The 27,982-nt window shown below is 41.6% G+C and overlaps 1 protein-coding gene across 5 annotated transcripts in view; it reads left to right on the forward strand.

The window, feature by feature from the left end:
- LOC105542248 (5-formyltetrahydrofolate cyclo-ligase) overlaps positions 1-12,349 on the forward strand; it is a 77,748-nt gene extending 65,399 nt beyond the window's left edge. For all 5 annotated transcript variants that reach the window (XM_011983704.1, XM_011983705.1, XM_011983703.1 and 2 more), the window contains exon 3: positions 11,878-12,349. In XM_011983704.1, coding sequence (XP_011839094.1) covers positions 11,878-12,110 — 233 coding nt within the window. In that variant the 3' untranslated portion in view covers positions 12,111-12,349. The remainder of the gene's footprint in view (positions 1-11,877) is intronic.
- Positions 12,350-27,982: the final 15,633 nt, after the last annotated feature.

The following is a 27,982-nucleotide window of genomic DNA, read 5'->3' on the forward strand; positions in this document are numbered from 1 at the left end:
ACCCTTATATTTCTGTATCTGAAGAAATTGTTCTTCACTGCTTTCAAGAGACTTTTCTTTGTTGAATACACCCTCACATGAACATGAGCATAGGATGGACTGCCCTTTAGACTCTTCCCTCAATGCCTAATTTCTTTCTTTCTTTTTTTTTTGTGGTAAGGAAACACATAACAAAATTTACCATCTTAACCATTTTAAAGGTACAGTTCAGGAGTATTAAGTATATTGACATTGCTGTGCAACAGATCTCCAGAATTTGTCATATTGCATATCTGAAACTCTATACCCATTGAACGGTTCTTCTTTCCCCCCTTTCTTCAGCCTCTGGTCCATTCTACTTTCTGATTCTATGAGTTTGACTACTTTCAAGACTTCATTTAATTAGGATCATATAATGTTTGTTTTTGTGTGTGACTGGCTTAATTTATTTCTTGATTGAGTCACACAGATAAACAAGGAATTTTCCTTAAATTCTCAGAGTCACTAAGCTTTGATTCTAAAGAGATCTGAGATATTGAATCTATAAATAACTTAAATTTACAAGAAGAAAACAAACAAACACATTAAAAAAGTAGGCAAAGACATGTACAGATACTTTTTGAAAGAGGACATATACATGGCCAACAAGCATATGAAAAAATGCTCAAATTTTTTCACCATTAGAGAAATACAAATCGAAACCACAGAGAGTTACCATCTCATACCAGTCAGAATGGCTATTGTTAAAAAGTCAAAAAATAACAGATGCTGGTGAGGTTGCAGAGAAAAGGGAATGCTTATGCATTGCTGGTAGGAGCGTGAATTAGTTCAGCCACTGTGGGAAGCAATGTGGTGATTCCACAGAGAACTAAAGACAGAATTACCATTCGACCCAGCAATCCCAGTATTGAGTCTATACCCAAAGGAATATAAATCATTCAACCATAAAGACACATACACATATATGTTCATTGCAGCACTATTCATAATAGCAAAGACATGGAATCAGCCTAAATGCTCATCACTAGTGGACTGAATAAAGAAAATGTAGTGCATATATACCATGGAATATCATGCAACCATAGAAAAGAATGAGATCATGTCCTTTGTGGCAACATGTATGGAGCTGGAGGCTATTATCCTAAGCAAACCACCACAAGAACAGAAAACCAAATACCGCATGTTCTCACTTATATGTGGGAGCTAAATGATGAGAACACATGGAACAAAGAGGGGAACAACAGACACTGAGGCCTCCTTGAGGGTGGGAAGTGGGAGAAGGGAAAGGATCAGGAAAAGTACCTAATGGGTACTATACTGAGTACTTGGGTGATGAAATAATCTGTACACCAAATCCTCAGGACATGAGTTTACTTGTATAACAAACCTGCACATGTACCCCTGAACCTAATATGAAAGTTAATAAAAAAGATACTGAGAAGTTCCATCCACCCATTTTACAGATGAGTAAAATCAGACAAGCAGGGGTTGCCTACAGTTAGTGAAAAATCATAGGAAGTTTTGTAATGTCTTCTCCGTTTCATTTTTAGGTCCATCTGATTATCAACAACTCAGATACCAAATAAATATAACATTTAGAAATGCCATTTAGATTAAGCTACTGCTGATGTGGATCCTATTTTCTACAGAGCATTTTTACATATCTGCAGTAAAGAGAGTTTAAATTATATTTTTTTTCCAGTAAGATTTATTTTTGTCAATATCTGCTAAGATAGGATAAGCTGATACATAGATTTTTGTTGTTGTTGTTAACCTTATGGCAGAAGCTATAAAGTAGGGATTGGCAGGGTGCTTTTTCTGCAGAGGGCCAGATAGTAAATATTTGGGGCTTTGTGGTCCATACAGTGTCTGTGTCTGTTGCAGTGATTCAGTTCTGCTATTTTAGTGTGAAGACAGAGCATGTCTGTGTCCCATTGAAACTTTATTTATAAAATCATGCAGTGGACCAGATTTGACTTGCAGGCTATAGTTTGCAAACCCCAGTGGTAAAGTATTGGGACACCATTCCCACTTTTCAGTCTGCAGCAACCTAGCTTGCTTCTTTCATATACAATTGTAGTTGTTTATGGTGATGGTGATGATGATGTTGACTAAGAAAATAGTATAAATCAAATTATTATTATCTGTTGACATAATTTTAGAGTTATTTTCTAGACAATGTAGTAGGCTTAAGATATAAAAAACATACTTAAGAAAATAGCTAGCATGTTTGAAGTACATCTTCAAAAAGAAGACTGGAAATTTTTCTGAGTATTGATAAAAAATTTTTTTTCTAAAGGAAATAACTTTGTTCTTATTATAAAGATAAGACATAAAGAATAAATTAAAAATAAGCCCAAATCTCCAAGCCAAGAGTAACCACTGATAATAACCACATTTCGGTCTTTTGCTAGGTGATTTTGGTTGGCCTCCTCTAGATCCACTGTCTGTCTTTTCTACTTGCTCAGTGGTGGGGAAGACCAGCCTCTGTGGACTACATCAGCAGGCAGCAATGAAGACCAGAGGCTGCAGGGTGTTACCCCTCGCCCCCAGTGTACATCCACACTCCAGTCAGGCAACCTTCTCATCGCAGCTCTGCGGGTTCTTATAACCATGCCCTCCGCATTCCTGCCCCTTGCACCTTCAGGCCAAGTTGATGGTACGGTCAGCTACCCCAGGGACTGTACCATCTCTCTTGCTTTCTCTAAGCATCTCCATCTCTTTATTAATCTTTTCTCGTTTCCTTGGTTTGAGTGTGCCATCTGTCCCTCACCATGGTCCTGACCTGACTGGTACAGCTGCTGCATCCAGTTTGACTGATTCTGCCACCAAGGCAAATAAGCAGAGCTTTCCCTGTCTGCTTTAATTTCATAGGCAAAGAACAAAGAGTTTCCACACTTCACTAGAGCTACACCACCATTCACATTCCCATGCCTGCATATCCTAGCTGTATGACTTTGGGCAAATTACATCATCTTGATTTTCCCATTTGAAAAAAGGGGATAACAATATATACCTCACAGAACTGTTGGGAAGATTAAATTAAGTCATGTTTGCAAAGAGCTTAGCACAGTGTCTAGCACACAGCTGAATGTGCTGAAAGGGATTGTAAAAGAGCAACTTCATTTTTCTTGGTTTGTAAACAGATACACCTCAAAGGATCCTTTAAAAGAGAAAGGCTGTTTCTAACAGAGGAATGCTTTCCTATCACACCTGTTTCGGAGACTGTGTATTTCAGTGAGCCATCACGGCTCCTGCTCTGCCTAAGGCTTGAGCAGTTTCTTACTGACTGCTCTCACCTGCATGTTGCTAGCTGACAGGAGGTGGCGGTAGAGAGCTAGGCCGACCCTTGCCCATGGTTTGGGCTGATAGGAAATCTGCAAGCTGGCTCTTGGAGTGTTAGTATTATGACTCAAGAAATAACTTTCAGAGTCAACAGGAAGAGGATAGGCATTATTCATATCCCCAAGTATAATACAGCTGTAATTTATTGAACACTTACTAGAGTTTTACCTCCTTTATTTAGTCCCTGTAAAATAGATAGCATTATTTTTGTCTGAAGGAGAAGAAATTGGGTTTCAAAGAGAGTAACTTTACTAATTCAGTAACTTTACTAATGTTTCTTATCTAGTAATGGTAGTTATGGGATTCAAGCCCAGGTAGTCTCTGTAGAAGCCTGCACAGATAAACTGCTGTGCAGGACTGCCTCCAAGGCTCTTGTCCTTGATGTACTATAAGGATGATATTTTTAAAAATTTGATTCCATATGCACATGATAAAAATTTAAACCATGCAGAAGAGTACTGTGAAAGTGTAAAATATTCTTCTCATCCAAGTCTCCTGTTACTTAATACCTTGTTTCAGAGATAGCCACTCTTCTTTCGTATCCTTCCTGTGATATCCTTAAAGGGGTGAACCTGTATTATGGATAGAAGGATTGGTTTCTATAACCCATTTTATCTTGACTTCTGGCCTGTTGTCCTTGATATTTTTCTAGGCTCTTTGGATTAGGTAGGAGGAGAGTGCTGCTGTGAGATCTTCAGCAGCAAAGTCGCTAAATATTATTCACATTTCTTATTTGCTTTTTCAGCTTTACTTAGAAGAGTATAAATTCCTGTCACCTCCTACTTCCTTCATTTAAACACGTAGTGTTCATAAGGTTGAGTGAAAGCCTCGAACCCATAATACACTTAGGTTTTAAATATAAGACACACACAGATTGTCTTATATTCTGAATACCTCATTAACTGATTAGCAGAATGACCTGTGTCACCCAGGGATACTAGGAGAAGGGCTATCTCACATGGGGTTGGTACTTATTTCTAATGCTTTTGTGACAGATATGGTCCCTATATTCTGGTGCAAATGTTAGTATCCAAGTTAAAAGAAAGAATTTTACAGTAACAATGCAGAAGTGATCAATTATGATGATCATGTCTTTAATAGATGATTCTTACTACAGTGTGTTTGATTCGGTGTGAATATTCCCAGATGACCAAAATAGGTTGTGACCATTCATAGCAGAAAGAGTGAAGGTGTGTTTACAGTGTAATTTTTAAAAATTAGCGGTCTATAATAGGTGGCTCAGTTAACTACTCCTTAAGTATGTTATAGATTTGCAGGGAACCATATTTTTTTTAAAACCCAATTTTTATATATAATCAGAAGTTGAATGTATTTTATTGCTGCAGTCATGTAAAAGGTTTTATTACCTTCTATGTGCTGTACTGTTATATATGAAGAGTGTTTCAAGGAGGTTGTGCTTCAGTCTGTTCTTTCTAAGGCAATCATAATGAATTCAAAACATATGGTATTGATTTTTTGACAGTTCTGCCTCAAGAGCTATCATGAATTATTGGTTCTGTATTTTATTTTAGGATTTCAGCTTCTTCATGTTTTAGAAGCATGTCTGATGGAAGTGCCTGTGTCTCTCTGTAATCAGCCACGTGGCCTGAGGAGTAGGCATGCTGCAGTTGATTAAGTTGACATTTGGTATTAATAGCTTAGAGACTCTTTACATCTTAATATGCTTATCCATTCTAGATTTTGGGTGAAGGTAATTTTGACTGATGTTTCATAGCTATTAAGTGGTAGTGCTGGATTCAGACCTAGGCAGCCTGTCTAGAATCTTACACACTTAAACCCCTCTCCTCTACTGCCTCCAAGATGCTTGGCCTTGTTGTGTTTCCTCCATATCTTTACTTAATCTCATTTGTATCTTTTGGCAATAGAAGCCATGTATATTGTTGAATCATTATCCATTTGGAACAGCAAGCCCTCAGCTTCATCTCTTATAAGCTGAGTCTCTTATGAGTTGAATGACTTTAGGGAGTAATTTGACCTCTCTGAGCATCAGTTTATTCTTTTGTGAAATGGGGATAATAGTTCCCACCCTCCTGCCTCCCTAGGTAGATGTACTGACCAGCTGGTTTTATTTATCCTTCTCTTTCCAGGGTATGGCATCTTGCCCGACACATTGTAGGCACTGTACAAATGTTAGTTTCTGTGCTGTCCTTCTCTTTTAGAAGCAGGACTTTGGTTAAGAGTTAGGTGTCTCATGGGGTAATCTGAACAAGTCACTCCTTGGATATAGTCAGGAAGCTAAAATAAATATAACAAGACTACTCATTATAGTCCTTATATCCTTCACTGTCATTCTTTTTTTTCATAGTAAATAGAATTGAGCTCAAATTCTCTGGGGAAAGACAAAAGCTCTGCTCCCAGAAGGAAGGGAGAAGGAGTCCTACTACTTAACGGACCACAGGCATTCTTACAGTATAGGATAAGAGCTGGTCACACCAAACTGCATGGACTGGGTGGACTCGATGGAAGTTTAAGATTTGTGATATTATAATTGTTATGATAAATAAGTTAACAAAAAGAGTAGAAGGCCCTTACAGGAATGAAGAACAGCATCACAGGAGCAAAGTTGTGCAGGTAGGCAGGTGTCCATATACTTCATGGGCTCTAACACTTATTTTCAGCCTTCTCTTCAGTATTACAGTAAAGACAGTCCACTGGCTGAACTGATTATATTCTGCAAAGCTCAGGCCAGGGAGTCTGAGTTCAGGACATCTTAGGAGGTGTCAGGGGCCCAGGCTGCCTCGCTGCCAGAATTAATAAGAATGTTTTGTGAAGGCGAACTGAATCCTCAGAGCCTAATACTTCTGTCTCAGGAAGTAGAGGCATTTATAGAGTCTTACTTCTTCATTTTTTTTCAAGGCCTACTACCTAGGCTTTTTTCCTGTTCAACGAAGATTCTGCAGCTCAGCATCTGTCCCCATCTCTCCACTGATATTATCCTTGCCCCGTTGATTCCCTAGTTGCCAAATCTATTAGATATTTTTGTGTCCTTACCTTACTTGTCCATTCTGCCACATTTGACACTGTGTCTACTTCTCTGTCCCTGAAACTCTCTTTCCTTATGTTCTATGATGGGGGTTATCACACTGCAGCCCCACGGGCCAAATCTGGCCCTCTGTCTGTTTTTGTAAACAAACTTTTATCAGAACACAGCCAAACTCATTCATTTACATTTGTCTTTGGCTGCTTTCATACTACACAGCAGAGTTATGTTGTTCTAACAGAGACCCTAAGGCCTGCAAAGCCTAAATTATTGATTCTCTGGTCCTTTGTAGGAAAAATTTGCTAATCTGCATCCTATACCTTCATTCTCCCCTGGTTTTCTTCGTCTTTTTTTTTGCTCTGCTGAACCCCTTTGCTGAGGGAACATGTAAGAGCCAGTTCTAAGGTAAGATTATAAAAGCTCTGGTCAAAAAATACTTGAAGGCCGGGCGTGGTGGCTCAAGCCTGTAATCCCAGCACTTTGGGAGGCCAAGACGGGCAGATCATGAGGTCAGGAGATTGAGACCATCCTGGCTAACGCAGTGAAACCCTGTGTCTACTAAAAAATACAAAAAACTAGCTGGGCGAGGTGGCGGGCGCCTGTAGTCGCAGCTACATGGGAGGCTGAGGCAGGAGAATGGCATAAACCTGGGAGGCGGAGCTTGCAGTGAGCTGAGATCCGGCCACTGCACTGCAGCCCAGGCGACAGAGCAAGACTTCATCTCTAAAAAAAAAAAAAAAATACTTGAAGTATTGGAGAAACTATACCTCTTTCCCTGCTACCTGGTTCAAGAAATAGTGCCTGAGATTTCTTTAAAAAAAAAAAGTAGAAAGTTATCCTAATAAATATAATTGTTGTGAACAGATACGCTGCATTATCTCATACAGTTTTCATGACCAGCTCCATTTTACAGATAAGAAAACACATGGAAGCACAGAGATTGCAGTAGCTTGCTTGTGATCACACAGCTAAGAAATAGCCTGAGGGCCCATGCCCTCTGATGTGGAGTCACCACATCAGACTGACTCCAGAGGGCACTGCTGTTTCAGAGCCAGCACCAAATGAAAAGACAGAAGATGTTTTTGAGCAAATAAATGCAGTGTGTGTGGGTTGGGTGAGTTTTCCAAAGGTTACCTTTGCAGTTTTGGAATGCAAGATCACATTAGAAGCTAGTGAAACCTGGAGAAAAACACTCAACAAACCGTGACTCTGCAGAACAATCTTGTGACATCTAGAGAGCTCTGTGCCCACTAGCACCGAATGTGAAGTAAGTGCACACAGGATTAAACAAAATCAGAGCAGGTTGGCTCTTGCACATTGTGCTGTCAGTGGACACTATTAATGAGCCCTTGGTGATTTGAAAATAGAGCCATACCAGAGGCATATGAACTGTGCATGGACTAAGTTTTTTCTTCTGTCTCCCCTATTGAGTTCTAACCTTGTGGTGTGTGAAGGTGTCTCTGGTGTCTACCTCTATTAGTGGGACCAGTGTGTGTGAGGGAAGCTTGTTGAGCCTCTGCATGATTTTTAAACCCCACTGAGCTGTCACCTTTGAGGAGGAAAAACATCCAGCATAGTGTTCCCGAAGTGTGAGGAGCCCCAGGGGTGTGTGTGGCGGGTGGGTGATGCATGTGGAGATGGTGGTAAGACACAGGAAGAGCTTCAAGGGTGACAACAAATAAAGTCAAACAAAGAATACACAATGTGTTTCAAGGAGAACACTTGGATTTACCAAGTAGCAGAAGTGGGAGCAGACCAGGAAGTATATCTTAAGGACCTGAGGCCAGGAGCAGCCTGTGATCCCTGTGGTTGAAGGGAGCAGCAGGAACAGTTCTGTGAGCAGGGCTACAACAACAATACCCCATGTATGATGCAAGGACCTCCACGTAGGAAGGGCCTTTTCTGAGCTTTGGTTACCTGAAAATCCAAAAACCATTCTCCTCTTGCTTCTCAAGTGTAAAACTCATTTTGAAAAAGCAGCCATACAAAGTTGTATTTTTCTTATTTTATTTTATTTTTTTGCCTCTTTGAGCTAAATTTATGTACTTTGGAATTACTAAAATAGGGGATGTCATGCTGGGATTGATCCATTCTGCAAGCCAAATACTCATTTTTCAGAGTTTCTTTGGCCTAAAATTCTATTAAAATCCAAGGATGAAAGAGGACTTGGAAAAATTATGGCCCTCAAAGAAATTTTCTGTCTGGTGAGGGAGACAGAGACGTGTACCATCAACTGTGGTACAAGGTAGACTTCAGTGAGAGCTGTGATCAAAGTACAGGGAGTAACAAGAAAAGAGGCAGTAAGATTAACTCTTGCTCAAGGGATTTGAGAACGTTGTTTTCTTATCTCTGTTTCATTTCTTCATTCTTTTCCTCCAACTGCCTAAATGTGGATGTTCCAAAATTCTGCCTTTTCTTTCTTGTGTATTGACTCTGGTGGGAATCCTGACTATTCTCCTGGCTTCTCTTTTGGTCTCTTTGCTTTTTAAAATTTTTTATTGTGGTAAATAACGTATAATGTGAGATCTACCCTCCTGAAAGTTGTAAGTGTCTGGGAAAGTATTGTTAACTGTAAGCACAGTTGTATAGCAGATCTCTAGAATTTTTTCATCTTGCATGAATGAAACTCTGTACCCGTTGAATGGCAACTCTCTGTCTCCCGCTTTCTCCTGCGCCTGGTAACCATCGTTCTGCTTTCTGTTTCTAAGATTTTGACTACTCTAGATAGCACATGTAAGTGGCATCATAAAGTATTTGTCTTTTTGTGACTGACTGATTTCACTTGGCATAATATCCTTTGGGCTCATCCATGGGTTACATACTGCAGAATTTCCTTCTTTAATATGGCTGAATAATATTGATTGAATATATGTACCACATTTTGTTTGTTCGTTCATCCATCGATGCATACTTAGGTTGTTTCCATATGTGGGCTCTTGGGAATAATGGTGCAGTGAACGTGGGAGTGCAAATATCTCTTCAAGACCCTGACTTGCAATCCTTTTGGATAGATACCCAGAAGTGGGAATGCTGAGCCATATGGTAGTTCTGCTTTTAATTTGTTGAGGAACCCGTATACTCTTTTCTTTAATGGGTGCATTATTTTACATCCCCACCAGCAGTGTACAAGGGTTCTAATTTCTCCACATCCTTGCCAACATTTGTGGTTTTCTATTTTTTGGATATTGGACATCCTCGTGAGTGTGGGGTGATGTTTCATTGAAGATTTTATTTGTATTTCCCTGATGATCAGTGATGTTGAGTATATTTTCATATGCCTGTTGGCCATTTGTATGTCTTCTTTGGACAAATGTATGTTTAAGTCTTTTTTGTTTTTGAGACAGAGTCTCACTCTGTCGCCCAGGCTGGAGTTCTGTGGTGCGATAGCTCTACCTCCCGGGTTCATGCCATTCTCCTGCCTCAGTCTCCTGAGTAGCTGGGACTATAGGCACCTGCCACCACGCCTGGCTAATATTTTGTATTTTTAGTAGAGACGGGATTTCACCGTGTTAGCCAGGATGATCTCTATCTCCTGACCTCATGATCCACCCGCCTCGGCCTCCCAGAGTGCTGGGATTACAAGCATGAGCCACCGTGCTCAGCCTGTTTAAGTCTTTTGCCCAGTTTTTAATTGGGTTATTTGGTTTTTTGCTATTGTGTTCTAGGGGGTCTCTGTGCCTTTGACCCCAAATCTCCATGCCTGTACCTGGTGAACTCTACATTCATGTCTTCTGCTACTCCTCAGCTTGATCCTTCTGTCCCAGCAAGTAAACTGCTCCCCACTTCCTACTCCCTCACTCGGCTCTTGCCACCCTTCTTTTGGTTTCTGAAAGATATTTAGACCCAACTCTGACACATCTTAAAAATCCAGGTCAAGTTGAGTTTTCCATGAATTCTTCCCTGACCACCCAGCGTTTGCTGTCCCGCTGCTGAGGTCTCTAGTATTTGTCTCTGTTGCTTTTGAGGCATTTGGCAGAGACTGCTGCTGTGCATTGGAATGGATATTACATGTGGATATATTTTGTACTAACTGAACTGCCACTTCATGAAGGGAAGAGACTGTGTGTCCTCCAGAGGACCTTACAGAGCACGTTGTCATACTGTAAAGAGGCAGGAATCCTTAGAAAGGTATGCGCATTGTGTGTTCTAGGTATGGAAGACAGAACTGAACTTCAAGCCTGATGGTGCTCTGGCAACAGAAAGAGGACACGAGGGAGTAAAGTCCAAATTCACAGTCCACTGTCAATGAGCTGGACGGGGCAGGGAGGAAAGACAAAAGTCAGTGACTGGGATCTTTTTAGCAAGTTGGAATTGAAGTAGACAAGCAGGTTTACAGGGGAAGGTCATTACTGTAATCTGAGGCATGCTTTGCTGGATTTTGGCAGGCAGGGGTGACCAGTGTATGCTGGGAGCCAGAGAGAAGCTGAGTTCACCTCACAGTTCTGTAGGTAGTCAGAATATCTGCTGATAGCGGGGGCCAGCCGTACTAGCAGTCTGATCTTCTCTACTCTGAACACCCTGTTCCAGAGAATTCATGGCTTCCAACCCTGGTATATCTTGCCAGCAATGCTATGTGAATGGTTAGTCCACGATTAAGCTATGGGTCACCCAGAAGCCCCCAGGACAGCTGTCAGGAGGCCAAGACTCAGTACAAGGAGGCCACAGGGCGGACCACTGGGTTGCAGATGTAATGTGGCTCTTGTGCTAACACTGGTACCCCATGTTTCTTGCCAGAGGCTGGAGTACCATTCCCTCATGGAGGTCCTTCACCTAGTGACCTTTATTGCCATCTTCATGGGAATCCTCACACACCCTTCCTGCAGTTGGGTTTTTACAGCCTCCAGGACCCTGCCTCCCACCCTGAGCTTCAGCATTCTGTCTTGATAATGTCATAGCCAGTTCTGGTTTTCGTGTTACTTGAGAGGGTTCTAGCTAGAGGACTAGTTGTGGGTCCCCATCTTGTACCTTTGGAATGTCTCTGAGTAGGTCAAAGCCTGCTCTCACATGAATCTGGGGAAGCCTGGCAGCCTGGCCTTGCCTCTCCAATGGGAGGGGAAATGAGGAGGGAGTAGGCTGTCTGAACTGCTTGGTATGCCTGACAGTGGACTTTCTGCTCACTGACCCTGAGAACAGCTCTGTCCTTTATGGCTCCTCCTTGACCCTCTCCCGCCCTCCAACTGTCATTATCCTGGGGCGTTGATTTCCAAACCTGACAGGTATGGAGAATCACCAGGATACTAAAAAAAGAGGGCCCTATCTATCTCTGGAGATTCTCTTTATTTAACTAGTTATGAATGAGGCCTGGGAATCTGGCACTTTTGTACAGATATATGTAAAGTATCTATTGGAAGGATGAATAAGAGACTTAACTGAGTTGCTGAGTAAGTTTTATTTCCTTTTTTGTCCAGCTCTGTGCTTTTTGGCTATTAATGGTCACAAATTGTTTTTAGAAATCAGAGAAAGAATAGATGTCATTACAAAACAAAAAGCACATCCTGAAATGATCTTTCAGAAACAATTAATCCTCTTAAATTTGTTCCTCTTTTCCGCAGGGGGACTCGATCTCATCTTCATGCCAGGCCTTGGGTTTGACAAACATGGCAACCGACTGGGGAGGGGCAAGGGCTACTATGATGCCTACTTGAAGCGCTGTTTGCAGCATCAGGAAGTGAAGCCCTACACCCTAGCGTTGGCTTTCAAAGAACAGATTTGCCTCCAGGTCCCAGTGAATGAAAACGACATGAAGGTAGATGAAGTCCTTTACGAAGACTCATCAGCATCTTAAATCTGGATTACTACAGCCGAATAATCAGTGTTTTATATGAGAGTAAAGCAAAGTATGTGTATTTTTCCTGTGTCAAAAATTAGTTGAAATTGTACAACTAATTTTTGTGAATACAGACTGCATTTTAAAATTGTAATTATAAAATACCTTATATAAAACTATCTTTAAAAACCAATAGAAGTGTGACTAGTAGAATATTCATTGAAATGGAGGCTATCAGCCTATGATTTTCAGCTTAACCTCCTGGTGTTAATGTGACAAGTTGATCTGTCTACTTTGCAACTTAAGTTAAATATTTATGAGGAACTGTGCCCCGACTGAGTTCGAGAGGAAGGTAAGCTCACTGGGAGTGGACACTGTATTTTATTATGTCCTGTCGTGACCTGGTCAGTCCTGGCAGGTGCATGGAGACTTGGGGACTATTAATTGATTCGTTGGTATTTGCTTTGGATACAGAATTCCCTAAGAATATTATCTCACTTCATCATGACTTCCTTTACTCACTCTAGAATTTTATGTTGGACACTTTGTAGCTTTTAGTGGTTAGTAGAGGGAAACCTTTTATGATTTAAATACTTTCACTCTACTTATTGGTTACCATCACTGCATGTATCAGCACTTGATGAGTTTAAGATCTGGTATCTTATAAGTTAGAAATTATTTCTGTTTACTCATGGTTTCTACTTTGGAAATGAAATTTGCTGTGGGTTGAAAGTTGGCAGATGGCACCACAGCTAGGGAGCAATAATTTTGTTGTGGGGATGATTTGGTCATCCTCAGAAACCCAGGAGTCTTAATAGACACGGCTCTCTTACTCACACCCCTTGTCTATCCTGTCACCAGGTCTTGTTGATTTTGCCTCTGAAATGCCTCTTAAATCTATTCTCTCCTTTCGATTGTCCTGTCACTGTTTTTGTCCAGCCTTTTAGCATTTCTAAGCTGGACTAGGCAAGAGTGTCACACCTGCTTCCCTTGCCTTCCATCTTGCCTCTTCCAGTTTATTTCTCAAGCTGTGGTCAAACTGATCTTAGAAAACACAAATCTAATTGTGCAGCACCTCTGACTAAGGTCTTTCAGTGGCTGATCAGAACCTCCTGGGTAGCAAACAGATGGCTTCTGTTGTATACAAAGCTCCTTAAGAGAGGTCTCCTCTCTTAAGACAAGAGGCTTTTTTCTAGCCTCTTGTCTCCCCACTCTCATCTTCTCCTTCTGTAACACTGAGCACTGCAGGCTTCTTCTGCCCTTTGCACATTGTAAGCATGCATTTCTCTCTGTCTGAAATGCTCTTTCTTTCGTTCATCTAGAAGGCTGTTTACCCTTAAAAACTCAGCCATAGCATCACCTCTTCTGTGAAGTCCTCTGCTACTTTCCCAAGCAGAGTGAGTGTTCTTTCCCTTGTCTGAATGGCCCTGGCCATTGATCTGCTTATCATGTTGTCTTACGTATCAAATTATTTGTTGTCATATCTGTCCCCTTTACCGTACTGTGAGCTCCAAAGAAGAGAAGTGATCTTTATACTTCTTATGCTTAGTAGACAACTAGACATATAGTGTGCGTGTGTGATAATTTTTTAATGAAATAATTGAATACATTGGAAGTGTTTCATTCAAAACAGTCATTATTCTTTGGATAATAGCATAGATTTGATGTTTTATGCGCAAAAGTAAAAACATTTGAAAAATACATTTGAAAAACCCATTTAGGCTAAATATGGATTTGTACAATATAATATGTACGATGAGAAATGGGAAGGAAACCGAATTCTTACAAGCTATGAAGTCACATTATTGTACTGGTTAAAAATATTGGTAAGTATTATTTTGACTCTAAGGTTAAAATGAATGTTAATGTAACTGACATGACTGTTGGTCTGAAATGGTTGAGCAGTAAAATTCCTGACCTGCTGCAGGTCTAGAAAGTTTAGTATTGTTGAACTCAGTCTATGTTATTCTTCTATTAAATGAGAGCATTTAAAAACCACTCTGCCAGCTCCTCAAGTGCAGACAGAATGCCGAGTTAACTGGCCAGAAAATGCAGGGTGCTGAGATTCAAGAAAGTCAGAGGGCCATAGGGTCTCTGGCCTGGAAAGAGAAGCACTCCCTCGTGATCAGTAATGCACAATATTTGTGCAGAGGGTATTGGAAGGGAGAAAATGCCCCTATGATGCAGGTGATGACAACACTGTAACTCTGATTAGGGCATACACAGAGGCTGAAGACAAGGCCTTAGACTCAGGAGGCAAGCACTTCAGTACAGGCTAACATGAAGCAAGAATGGTGAGCGTCTCAGATGAGGGGACAATCTGAGTAGAAGAGAAATAGCAACTAGATCTGAACAAAAACAATTTCAAGTATTGGGAAATTGGAAATATATCAGGGCCCCAACATAGGTCTGTGCTTGCTGTATATACTACAGAACTGTGCTTAATTTAATTAGAAAGTAAACTATATAAAGTTCTAGTCAAGAGCATTACACATTTAATCACAAAGTCTTACTAACTAGGAGATTGATAAATGTGTCTAGGCATGAGTGTCTTACTACAGAAGCTCAGTTCTTGGTCGCAGTTTTTTTTTTTTTTTTTCCCCTACAGAGATCATTGAAATTCAGTTGATCACACTGCTCTTTAGTCATATGTTTACATGCTTAATTTCTCCACTACCCTACGATCTCCTCAAAGGCAAATTCTCTGCCAAGTTCATGGTTTATTCCAGTATCTACCACAGACATGCAAAATAAAGAGCCAATAAATTCTTTTTTTTAATTGTTCCAGCAACATTTATTGAATATGTAACTTTATGTCTGTTATAGAGTAAGTTCTCCAATATATGTGAATCTGTTTGCTGGCTTATTCATTGTCCCTTTGCTATGTTTTTCTGTCTCAGCACCAGTCCCAGATTGCTTTAGTTCTCACAGTTTTAAGTCTTGATGGCTACGAGGGTAAGCCTCCTTCCTAATTCTTCTGCAGGAATGTCGAAGAGCCAATAAATTCCTGATGAAGGAATGAACCAGTTTGAATATTGCCCTCTCTGTGCTGTGCGCTTGCTCATTTTTATGTTGGTTGCTGTTTGCTGCTGAGATTCTATCCCCTTGGCATTGTCTCAGGCTTGGATTATTCCAGAACAAGTTTTCTGTTACTGCGTTGCATTGTGTTGGGCAGTCCATATATGTGTGTCGCATTGTCTGTGCTACTTTTCCTTCTTAGTGCTCTCTTGTTTGCTTTTTATGGTTGTCTTCTTCCCTATTCCTGGATGGTCATAGACCTCCTGCCCTTTAATGGTAGTTTCCAATACCTATAAGCACCCACCCCAAATATGTTTATTTATATGCTTAAAGTAATAATAAATTTTTCTGAGTAATAACATACACATAAAATATACACACAAGAAGTATGAGATAATGTTGACATAGTATATATGATATATAATTTATAATATACTTGTTTATATATATTTTATACATATATAAATAAGTATAATATACTCATTTTTAAAAACAGCAATATGATCAAGAGCAGCATGAGATGATGTTGAAGTAGAATATATTATATACAATTTATAATGAACTTTTTAAAAAGCAATGTTTTTTAAATAAAATTTTTTGGACATTTACTATTTTTGAAAACCTTATTTTAACACCTTTTGAATGATTCAAACTTCTGGTTCTGATTTCAGTTTATTTCAATATTTGGTCTTAAGGGCTGTTAGAGCTGAAAAAGATACCTTCTAGAGAAGCAGATTCAGATGGAAGGAAAACTATACCTACTAAAATTTTCAATCCTATTTACCAATTTTCCAAAGATAAATTTTTTTAAATTTAAATCTGGCTGGTAAATATTCATTTTCTTGATGTGAATACATAGTTTTTGCATGTTAATCAGAAGGTGCTGCACATTTACTTTGTTAATAAGTGGGGGCTGGAGCTCGAGGTTACAGTGAGCTGTGATTGCGGCACTGAACTCCAGCCTGGGTGACAGAGCAAGACCCCAAACAACAACAAAAACACATAAAAAACAAATAGGTTCGAAGCTTATTGAAATTCTTTCAAAGATTTTAAATCAAGTTAGAAAAGTTCTGCTTACAAGTTTTTTAGTTGTGTAGATGTGAAAGTGTTTGTAGATGTCACACTATTAATAGGTTTTCACAACACAGTCATATAATGATGAAAATATTTCCAAATAGCCATTTTTATATGCACTCTCCATACTACGAGTCTCTGAAAGTAGTTCCTTTCTGTCTCAGTGATGACATATAACTTTCACTCTGAAAATTCAAATGAGATGTATTTATTACTTTGAAGTTTACTAGTGGCCATTTACAATCTCAGAAAGGTCAGAAAATGTGGAATACTTTCTCTTTGTGCAAAAAATACACATAATACTAATATTTAAGTTTACAGCTTTATTTATTTATTTATTTTTTGAGACAAAAGTCTCTCTGTGTCCCCCCCCCGACTGGAGTGCAGTGGTGCAATCTTGGTTCACTGCAACCTTCGCCTCCCGGGTTCAAGCGATTCTCCTGCCTCAGCCTTCCAAGTAGCTGGAACTACAGGTGCCGCCACCATGCCCAGCTAATTTTTGTACTTTTAGTAGAGACGGGAGTTCACTGTGTTGGCCAGGCTGGTCTTGAACTCCTGACCTCATGATCCGCCCGCCTTGGCCTCCCAAAGTGCTGGGATTATAGGCGTGAGCCATCACGCCTGGCCAGTTTACAGCTCTTTTAAAAGTATTTTAGCTTGAGATGATCAGAGAAATTTAAGTGAATCAAAGATTGTGGGTACTTCCTATCGCATCCCAAAGAGTTGTAAATATTCTACTATATGTTAAAGGTCTTAATTTTATAAACTTCACATCAGTGATAGCCTCAGCACATGGGATGTCTTGCCTGTGAATTATTTAGTAATGCTATTGCTCAATTCTTGATGTGGAATCTACCATCTCACATTTATATATATATATTTTTACAGACAGGGCCTCTCTCTGTTGTCCAGTCTGGAATGCAGTCGTGTGATCTTGACTCTCTGCAGCCTCCGCCTCCTGGGTTCAAGCAGTTCTCCTACCTCAGCCACCCGTGTAGCCGGGATTACAGGAGTGTGCCATCATACCCAGCTAATTTTTGTATTTTTAGTGGAGTTGGAGTTTTGCCATGTTTCTCAGGCTGGTATTGAGCTCCTGGCCTCAAGTGATGTGCCCACCTCGGCCTTCCAGAGTACTGGGATTACAAGCGTGAGCCACTGTGCCCAGCCCCATCTCAAATTTAAAAAAACATTTCAGTCAAAGTAGCCATTCCATCAGGGATTAGACTTAGTTTGCTCATAAAACAAACTTTTTTTTTTTTTTTTTAAGGTAGATTGATTTTGAGAAATATATCCTCACCACTTCATCGCTACCTTAATGTCTTTCTTCCTGCAGTGGTACTGTAAGAGGAGACATGTTGGAAACATCTATCCTACTCAACCTCACGCCCTGAAAAATTTATTCCTGTACTTATTTCTTCAGATTGTCAGCAATGTTTTCTACTTGTCATCCAATAGTACTTCCTGACAAAAAGATGCATCAGAACTTTTTCCCCCCTAAATTGCTTCACCAGTATTTCATCCATATTTCCATGATATGAAGAACAAGTATTTTTTAAATGGTATGTTACTTTTTGTCTTTTGCTATTAAGTGAGAAAACTTTTGAAAAGTTTATAAACATTTATGACTATTTAGTGAGCATTGCTTAACAAGTATTGGAATTAGTATCTCATGATGTTAAGTATTGCTGAACACATTGTGGAGGTTCGTCTCATCTTCTGGATCTGTAGCTTCTGCTAATTGTGATGGCTTCACACTTTTCATCGTGTGTATCTGAAGAGCGAGGTCCATCATTAACCATGGTTAACACAGATACCTACTTTAAAAATTCTTTGTGATAATTTCAATTTTTTTGGCTGACTTCTTGGTAAAACTTAATGTTTTCTTTTCCTGGCTGATGAATAGCTTGCACCAGGAACAGAAGTATCAGCTAGTGTTGTCATTTTTGCTTGCATTACAGGCTGAATATCTCCTCTCTGAAATCTTGGGACCAGAAGTGTTTTGGATTTGGGATTTTTTTGGATTTCGGAATATATGCATTATATACTTACTGGGTAAGCATCCCTAACTGAAAGTCTGAAATCTGAAATGCTCCCAAGGACATTTCCTTTAGGCCTTATGTTGGTACTCAAAAAGTTTTGGATTTTAGAGCATTTCAGATTTTGGCTTTTTGACTTGGGATGTTCAACCTGTATTACAATTATCCTTGGTCTGCTGTTTCTTTGCAAGAATCTTTTTAAGCTACTTGTCCAGCGGCTTTGTTTAGTGAAAACTCCCTAATAGGTAAGCCCTTGCGTCTGGGCAGATACCTAGGAACTGCAGTGCATCTCAATATGCTGAAATCAACTAAACACCCCTCCCACATTATCTAACTCCTGCACCCCTGCCACCTCCCACCACAGCTTGTATATTGTACCTGACATAGGACCTTCTGATTTGCAAGTGGAGGGAGGGGCTGATGTCAATCTAAATTTTAACTTTTAGCAAAGTGCAATTTTTTGTCTTTTCAAGATGAAAAGTAAATATTAATAGAGGTTCTAATATCTTCTTCCCAAACCCCAATGGGTTAGGTTCACTGATCACTCCACTTAGTGGCTCTGCTTGAGCTACTGAGTCCTGAACTCCATCAGTCCCTCCTCTGTTGTGTGTGCTGACTGTGTATATGTGTGTAGCCTCTTGCTGGTACTGGCCTCCCCATGATTTCTTCATCTTTCTGGTTCACTTGTATCCCGATACAAGCCTTTTTGTCTTCTGTCTGAGTGCTCTGGTTGGGGCTGTTACTTTGCCCGCAGTATTTGGGTGGAATAACTTTAAGTTATTCTTTTAAGAACAGAGTGCCTTTAAGACCCCTGTCACCTAGGAAACAACAGATCCCTTTCCTGTGCGTCTTTCCCTTTCAGACTTCCCCTGGCTGCCAGGATCTATCTCTGAGTATATCAAAGGATTTCCAAGACTAGATTAAAAACTAGAAATACTTTTTAAGTCTCCTACTCTTCGCCTTTCCATTTTCTCCCTCTTCCCATCACCAGTTGCAACTGTTTATTTTATTTTATTTATTTATTTTTGAGACAGAGTTTCACTCTTGTTGCCCAGGCTGGAGTGCAATGGTGTGATTTCAGCTCACTACAACCTCTGCCTCCTGGATTCAAGTGATTCTCCTGCCTCAACCTCCCAAGTAGCTGGGATTACAGGCATGCGCCACCATGCCAGGCTAATTTTGTGTTTTTAGTAGAGACGGGGTTTCTCCATGTTGGTCAGGCTGGTCTCAAACTTCTGACCTCAGGTGATCTGCCCACCTCAGCCTCCCAAAATGCTGTGATTACAGGCGTGAATCACCATGCCTGGCCACCATTTTAATATTGAGGCTTATGATGACAACAGACCATATCATTGCCAGTGAAAAAGATATCTGAAGGAAAACCTATTGTATTTTATTGCTTTGATTATTATGTGTCCCGTGAATGTCATATTTATCCTTTTAGTCTTAAAATAGTATGTTTAAAAAGTACACTTTCGAAGCGAATTGTTGTTTCAATGGTGAGTCAGATCCCAAAGAGTTCACTACTATAAATTGCAAACATTTGGTTTCTCACTGAGGAATAATCTCTCTAGGATTGAAATGCAAAAAATGTTATTTCCTCCCAAGCTTAGAGATAAAGAATACTATATTATTCTGAAGATCTGGGTTGGGATACTGTAGATGTTGACCATATAGAATGGATACATTGCTGTAAGTCCTAGGTACTTGCTGTTCCTCAAATCTAGGGGTAAGATAGCAAGTCCTGCTCCCTGTAGGTAATGTAAGAACCAGTGGACTGTAGAGATTAGTTATCTGTGTGGCCATCTCCTCCAGGCCATCCTCCATACTTCCACGATTATCTTCATAAAACATAACTCTGCCCAAGCCACCTACCTGCTTAACAGCTTTTGTTGGTTCTCTATTGCCCAAGGAATAAAGTCCAAACCCTTAGCTTACAGATAGGGCCCTTTCCAACCTGGCTACAACCTTGCGTTATCTCTCTCTCTCTCCCCTTCCCCATTTCTCTTCACCCTCCTCCATGTGCGTGCACACACACATGCACACACACATGCACACACACATATACTTTTTATACCCTTCAGACCAATAATGCTAGGTGCCAACAATGCGGGGTAAGAACTAGATTTATACAATTGAATATGATAATTAGTCTAGAATAAGAAAAGTGTGTTAACAGATAGTGGATGGTTCGGGAATGGAAGAGTCAGTGAACCACCAAAATATTCTAGAAAGTGAGTATTCACCTTTATTGGCACGTGAATCACCTGGGGATCTTGATAAAATGCAGATACTGAATCAGTAGGTCTGAGGTGTCTAGAGTGGGGCCTGAAATTCTGCATTTCTGACAAATCCTGGGTGCTGCTGCTGCTGCTGCTGCTTATTGTTTGCTGCCCACTTCGAGTAACAAGATTCTAGGCTGCACTGTCCGATGTGGAAGCCCTAGTCACATGGGGCAATTTGAACTTAAATTGATTAAAATTAAATAAAATTTAAAACTTACTTCCTTGGTAAGCAGTTAAGATGGTAGCCACATCTTAACTGCTACATAGGCTCATTTGGCTGGTGTCTACCATATTGAATAGTGCTCTATTTCTGTCATCGCAGAAAGTTCTGTTGGACAGCACTGTTTTCTAGAGCACTATTTTTCCAAACTGTTTTCTACAGACTACCTCTTAAATCAGAATCTCTGGGAACGGTGGTTGGAAATTTGCATTTTACATAAACACTCCAGGGTGCCTTCCGCATGTTAAAATTAGAGGAACACTTCTATAGGGGATCTAAAATCTGCTATTCAGAGGTCAATTTAATGTGAGAATAGGCAGATATCACAGACAGACATGGGGCAGCTTAGCTTAAATTGGAATACCCTCTTGCCAGTCATAAGAATCATATGTAGTTGTCTACAGTTGCCTCAGGTTTTGTCTGGTAGAGATGATTTCTGACACCAACGCTACATAGGCAGCCTGGGCAACATAGTGAGATCCTGTCTCTACAAAGTTAAACAATTAGTTGGGCATGGTGGCACATGCCTATAGTCCCAGCTACTCAGGATGCTGAGGTGGGAGGATCACTTGAGCCTGGGAGGTCAAGGCTGCAATGAACCGAGATTGCATCACTGCACTCCAGCCTGGGCATCAGAGCAAGACCCCATCTCAAACAAAACAAAACAAAACAAAAAAAACCACATAGGGTGGAGGAAGCATAGCCCTCAAGCCAGTGGTATTCTGCAGGTGTGTAGCTGGTCCCCGGTATATTCTCTGGTCTCATACGCCTTCTGGTCCTCCAGGTGCTAACATCTGGTGAGGACCACAGCCTGCATCTGGTTTCAAGGATGACTCCCAATCCTGGAAGGTACAATCAAATTATCTTTTTTCAGATCGATTGGATCTGCCTTTCCTGCCCAGGAACATATTTTGGGAAAATCTTTTTATTTTTTTTTTGCCACATTTCAGATATGAAAAGAAGTTCCATTTTCAGGGATCAAAAAGTTCAGCCCAATCTTAAATCAAAATTTCATTTTCTTATCCAGCTTTATGCTTGTTTCTTTCTTCTGTGTCCCCCTCCTCTCCCAGCTCCGCTGTAGTCTTGGTGTAGAATTTCATTTTCCTTGCTCCACACCCTTTCTTCGGGCTTTGAAGGTTCTGACAGTCAAGGAGAAAGGCAAAGCTGGCCTGAATCAATGCTAGTATAACCTGGCCATCAGTGCCTTCTACATGTCAAATGCCCAGCTGATTTTCTTCCAGTTCCTTTGTGGGTTTTGTGGAGAACCTCTGCTGGCACTGTGTGTATTGCACCATTCTCTAGCTTACTTCTGACAGTCTCTGCTCAGATCTTGCCCTACAGAAGCACACCCCTGAAGTTCCATAGCCCAACTGGCAGCCCTCTTGACCAAGTCCTTTCAGGATGACTTGAGTCTATTAATAGCTCCACTTAAGGTGACTACTTGGCTAAATAGGTAATTGGCTGCATACTTGCCCCATCAGACTGGAAGTGTCAGCTGCTCCCATGCTACTCTTGAGGGCTGCTCCAGACAGTCCACAACTATCAGAGTTCTGCTACTTCCCCAAGTGCTGGAAGTCACATGTCACATTCTCCCAGGAACTGTTGCTGCTCTCCTCCCAGAACTGATAGTAGCACCAGGGTGTCTGATTCTGCCAGGAGGGAGATTCCTCTTTTGGCAAACACTTCTATGCTCTGAAGCAGCCTTTACTTGGCTTGGAGTCATGGCAGGGAATCGTGGGGAGGGGAAGGAAAATGTCACAGCACCCTTACACTTATAATTCCTCTTTCTTCAAAGAGTCTGCTTAATCTCTTTTTTTCTAATACAGCCTGGAGAAGGATGGTGGTGGTGACTAAAGAGTCATTCTGGCTCTCTGTTGGTAAATCCTACATGGATTTATATGTTGGACACCCCTTATCCTGCACCTACATCCTTTCAGACCACTTTTTTCCCTCTAGCCATTGGGTACAGCAGACTGGCTGCATACAGGTGAAGCCAGACAGCACTTCTCACCTGTGTGATTTTCAACCCTGGGATGTCACATCTGAGTGAGACCCTTGCAAGGACCTTCTCAGTCATTCTGGTGAATGTGCAAACCTGGAAGTGTGTGGTAGTTAACACCTCAAGGGGTAATGAATGCTTGGCTAGTGTGAATTAGAAGCCAGTGGATAAATTATCTTCTCTTCCAACCCTTACGCAGACAATTCTGAGGTGTATTCTCCATCATTCCTGAGAGGATTGTCAGGCTAGTTGCAGCGAACTTCTGTGCCCATGGTGGCAACCAGGTGGATAATTCACCCTCAAATTGGCCTTCCCTCTGTTTCCCTCTTCCCAGTCCCCACTCCTGTTTTTTGGGGATCATTTCCCAAAATACTTTCTGCATGCAATTCCTTGTCCCAGGTACTGCTTTTTTGGGGACCCAGTCTAAAACAACATATTCATTACCTCTCTTTAGAATATGGGGATACTTGTCATTTATTGTCCTTGCTTTGTGGAAAACTCTAGACCAAAGGAGAAGTCCCATCTAACATCCTTCTGCACATCATTACTGGAAATGGAAAGCTGACAGTCATAGACTGATTGCCATGCAGAACCCCACACTGCTTAACAGCTTGCACAGTGTTGCTGTTGATGTGAGTTCTTGTTCTTGTTCTGGTTTTTGAATCGGGGGTAATGTGAGGTGGACAGATAAACCTTGATTTAAATGTTGAAGAGGGTCTCTAAGAGCAGGAGTCTATAGTCTCTAAATTGGAGTCTATAGTCTAAGATTACTTTGTCTATATTAGTTATGGTTCTTAGCTTCAAGCAAAGACTAAGAAAAAAGAGAGCTATTGGAAGGAGTAGTAGATGCTGTGGCATGCCTCCTGATTCCTCATTAGGACTGAGGTATGCTCTCCTCCAGCCCCCAGGATGTTCATTGGAGATAGCTCTGAGCTGAGGCCTCCCCTGCAATTGTCCTTGGCTAAAGAGGGCCACCTTGCCCAAGGTTACAGCCCCTTCTTGGTGGCAGCCTACATCCAATACCTGGTCATTTTGGAGGTGCAAAGCCTCCATTGCTTCAAGGCAGGACATCTCTGAAGAGCCATCCTAGCTCCAGCTCGCCAGGAATTGGCTGAGGCCTATGTGCAGTGCGCAATTTCCTTTCAGGTCCTAGTCTTTGCTCAATCCCGCTTCCTTTCCTCCCTCACAGGTGTTGTTGTTGAAAGTACTTTCCAGTACTCTTTCTGCACAAAAATCACCAGCTCAATCTGTTTCCTGGGGAACTTGAACTACAACAGAATGATACTGGGGAGTTTGCAAAATCAAACTAAACATAGGCAGCAGGAAGGACACAAAGCAGGGGAGCCCCAGAGATCTTAGTGGTAGAAACTTTTAAACCTCTTAAACCTCTTAGGGTACCACCAGGGAATCTCTGCTCCATATTTAAATCCCTGGAAGGGAGCCTCTGATTAGCCTTGTTTGGGCTGGGAATCAGGGCCCTGTGGTCAGAACTACCTGGGGGTAGTGGAGGGGAAAGAGAAGCAACCTGTGTCTTCCAGACCATGGTATCTGAAGTTTTCTTGGAGGAAGTCAAATAAATATGTGGGTTGAGGATTGGCGCTCTAAGCAGAGGATGTGGTGGCTCATTTAAGATAACACATTGACAAAGAACAGAGTGGTGTCAAGATTCTGGGACAGAGGCAAGTTAGAAATAAAACTCTTGATGTTTTTCCCAAGGTCCATCATACAACTGAAATGGAAGACTATGGCTTGCTGACCAATTCTTGCTTATTTATATAGGGGGATAAGTGTCCCTTCAGGTGGACTGAGAGTCACCAGAAGATTTAGGGGAAGGACCCTGCCTCTGGGGATACATATGTAGCCGTTTCTAATAAGTACTTTCTATGTATCAGAAAGCCACCAAATATCACTGTTCCTCCTGTGAGTTCAGAACCACCTGACAGACAGACACGGGTCATATGGGGCTAGGTCAGAAGATCAGCTTGATTGATAATAGATTGGTGGGTGTAGCCTGGATATACAGGTACATCCTTGTACTAGACTCCTGCATCAGACATATCCATTCTCAAACCAGTCACGAGAAGAACTGGCCAGACACCGTAGGCTTTCTCATTAGGGCAGGCGCTCAGTGCATGGCACAGAGCACTCTTCCTGTGGGGGGTCAGATCCAAAAGAAAGAAACTAGATGGGGCTGAATCCGACATGCTCTGCTCCTTCTGTAAGACTCACCACCCAGAGTGAGCAGGAGTGAGGGGAGGAGTGAAAGGATAGGTGTGTTGCTCTGGTTCTTCCATGTGTGCACATGGAGCTGGGGAAGTGGAAGTGTGGAACCGCTACTTGCCATATATTTACATATACTAGCATATCTAGTTTCACAACACTATGAAGTATCACTGTCCCCATTTTATAGAACAGGAAACTGAGGCCAAGGCCATCTTCCAAGGAAGTGCTGGCTTGGGATTTGAACCAAGGAACCAAATGTCCTCTGATCTGAAAGCCCATGTTGTTTTCAGTGCCCTTTACTTGCTCCTCATTTGGAGTGCAGGGGAAGGGGAGGACTCCTGGCTCTCTTCTCCAGCCCTCACAGGGGTCCTGAAGCTGCCAGCTCACTTTGGGCCTGGTTGCTTGAGTTACCTCATGTGCCTGAGTTCACAAAGGCTTCTGTGGGAATGTGACAGATTTGAAGGGGCAAACACTGGGCCCGCACCAGGAAGGCTGGGAATAGGGCTCCTTTCCTGTGGTGCTTAGCTTTGGTCTCCCCTGCAGGACCTACACCTGCTTGCTAGACCAGGCTGTCCTCACATGGCCAAAGAGGCTGCCACAAAGTCCTTACCTTGCCTCCCACCAGGGCACCCTGGGCCACGGCAAGAGCAGCTGCTTTAGCTCAGCCCTTCAGGACAGGTCTGCAGTAATCAGCTCCTTCCAAGGAAGGGCTGGGCCCACCAGGGTCTCTATTAGCTCAGGCATGGCCTTTAGGCTTAATTCTCTCTGCTTATGAAGGCCCAAGATTCAACCCATCCCCAGCTGGCCAGTCTATTCTGTTGGACTCTGACATTTTCCCCAAACCTGGCTTTTCTCTTGATTTCCTTACAAGCCTTTGTGTCATTCACCAAGTTGTTATATTTCTTGCTTTTTCAGTCTCTGCAGATATTCCAACTACTACACATCCCCCTTCTCCCCCTCCATACCCATCTTCCTCTTCCTCTCTCCCTTTATCCTTCTGTCTCTTCTTCCTTCTCTCTTCTTATTGCTCACCCCCGACCTTCTTCTTGACCTTCCCCTCTCTTCCTCCCTAATCCTTCCCCTTGAGCCCCAGGGAGATAGGCCTGTCTGCAAAGGAAAGATCTTTGTCACGTGATTATTAAATCCCCAGCATGTTATCTAGTAGAAGGCAGCACAATAGGAGTTTTCTTCTAGGGGCAAAGGGGCTATAAAGGATTTCCAAATATCACAGAAAATTACCTGAGGACGCTGAGCTCAGGGTGAAGGTGGGTAACAGTCCCAATCCCCAGGGAGACGAAAGTTAACAAAAGGAGAAGGGAGGGTATTTTATTTTCATTCATTTTATTTTCTTGACAGTTTTGCCCAGAATTATCCCTGTCTGTATTATCATCACTTGTAAAAGCATTTTTTTCATACCATTTAATCTATCAGACTTTTATTAAAGCCTAGGTAAAAGTGGGAAAAAAAATCTCATCAACATCAGCCACCAGAAGGGAAATTTCAGAGATGGAGATGATCAGATTTCCAAGTTTATTGAAAAACCTATAGATAACTGCATGGCTGCTCATGCTATTTTATAAAACAAGTGCAGCCACGCGAGCCATTTAATAATGTGGGAATTGTCAGCTGTGCAGATAGTGGACAGAGCATGAGCTCACCTCGGGAAGGCGTAGGATCTTGCGGAAATGAACACTGCGGCACACTGCAGGCCGTCAGCACAGTGTCACTCTGCAGGCTGAGCCTCCAGCTTCTTGGGAGCCATCCACAGTGCAGCCAGCCACCATGGGACACGGTGCCCAGGTCTTTCCAAGAACAGTAGAGCCCACACTTATCCCCTCCCATGTCAGCCATACTCTGGAGCTCACATTTGGAGTAGTGACAGGCTTTCAAAGGTATTTAATCTCACCACAATCATGAGATAGGTATGAAAACCCCTCTTTTCCAAATGAAGAAATTGACCATCACGGGAGGGAAGGAACATTGGTGAATCCACAGAGTGGAGTGGCAGTGCTAGGGTGATTACCTAGGGGTCCAGTTCCAGTTCCTGTACTCCTTTTGCTCCATTGGGCTAGCCCATCACCAAAAACAGTCTAGAGCTGGAGATGATAAAGAAACCACCCTTTGACCTGCAGGGTTATTGTGTGAGAATTGGTGGGTGGGTGGGATAGGGGAGTCAGGTTTGGGCAATAGAACAGAGGAGTAATGTATACTCGAAATAGGTTCATTTCCTGACTCCCCCACTTATCTGTGTGACCTTGTATGCGTCACTTAACTTCTCTGTGCCTCTATAAAATGAGGAATGATAATAATATCTAACTCACAGACTTGTGGTAAAGGTTAAAAGAGATAATGGATCAATCATTTAATACAGTATAGTAATTTGGATAAACGGTATAGAGTTGGGCCCACTTTTGGAATCAAAAGAGATTTGTAAAAGTGCCTCACACATGTCTGTCCTGTAGAGGTGAGCAAGTATTTTCAACCCCTTCCTGATATCTTTCCTGTGGCTAAGATCCTTACAGGCACCTGGGGCCCCTGCCTTCCCTGCTGTGGACTAGGATGCCTGTAGGTACCAGGTTAGGAGAACTGCTTCTTGGAATTGCCCTGTGACTGTACAATGTGCTATCTGTGGCCCTGCCATTGATTCACAGTATAACCTTGAGCTGACCTCAGTCTTACCTGGCTGGGCCTCTGTTTCCTTAGTTATAAAGGGAGAAGGACAGAGCTAGGTTTGAGGAAGTGTAGTGTGTGAACTTCTACATCAGAATCAACTCCATTGTTGATGGCTGAAAATGTTGATTCATGGGCCTTGCCCCACGTTGGCTCAGTCACAATCTCTAATGTTGCTCTAGAATGTGTATTTGTAAAAAGTCCTCTCGACTTGCCCCATGCCCTGGCCTAACTCTCAGAGATTCTGATATAATTGACCATTAATACATAATGAAAGTAAATAATGAATTAATAAATTAAAAATTGATTTACTTTTTAACTTTGGTTGTTTTTAAGATTTTTGTGTTTGTTTTTTAGCAGTTTTA

This window comes from Mandrillus leucophaeus, unplaced genomic scaffold (assembly GCF_000951045.1).
Source record: "Mandrillus leucophaeus isolate KB7577 unplaced genomic scaffold, Mleu.le_1.0 Scaffold254, whole genome shotgun sequence".
NCBI lineage: Eukaryota > Metazoa > Chordata > Mammalia > Primates > Cercopithecidae > Mandrillus > Mandrillus leucophaeus.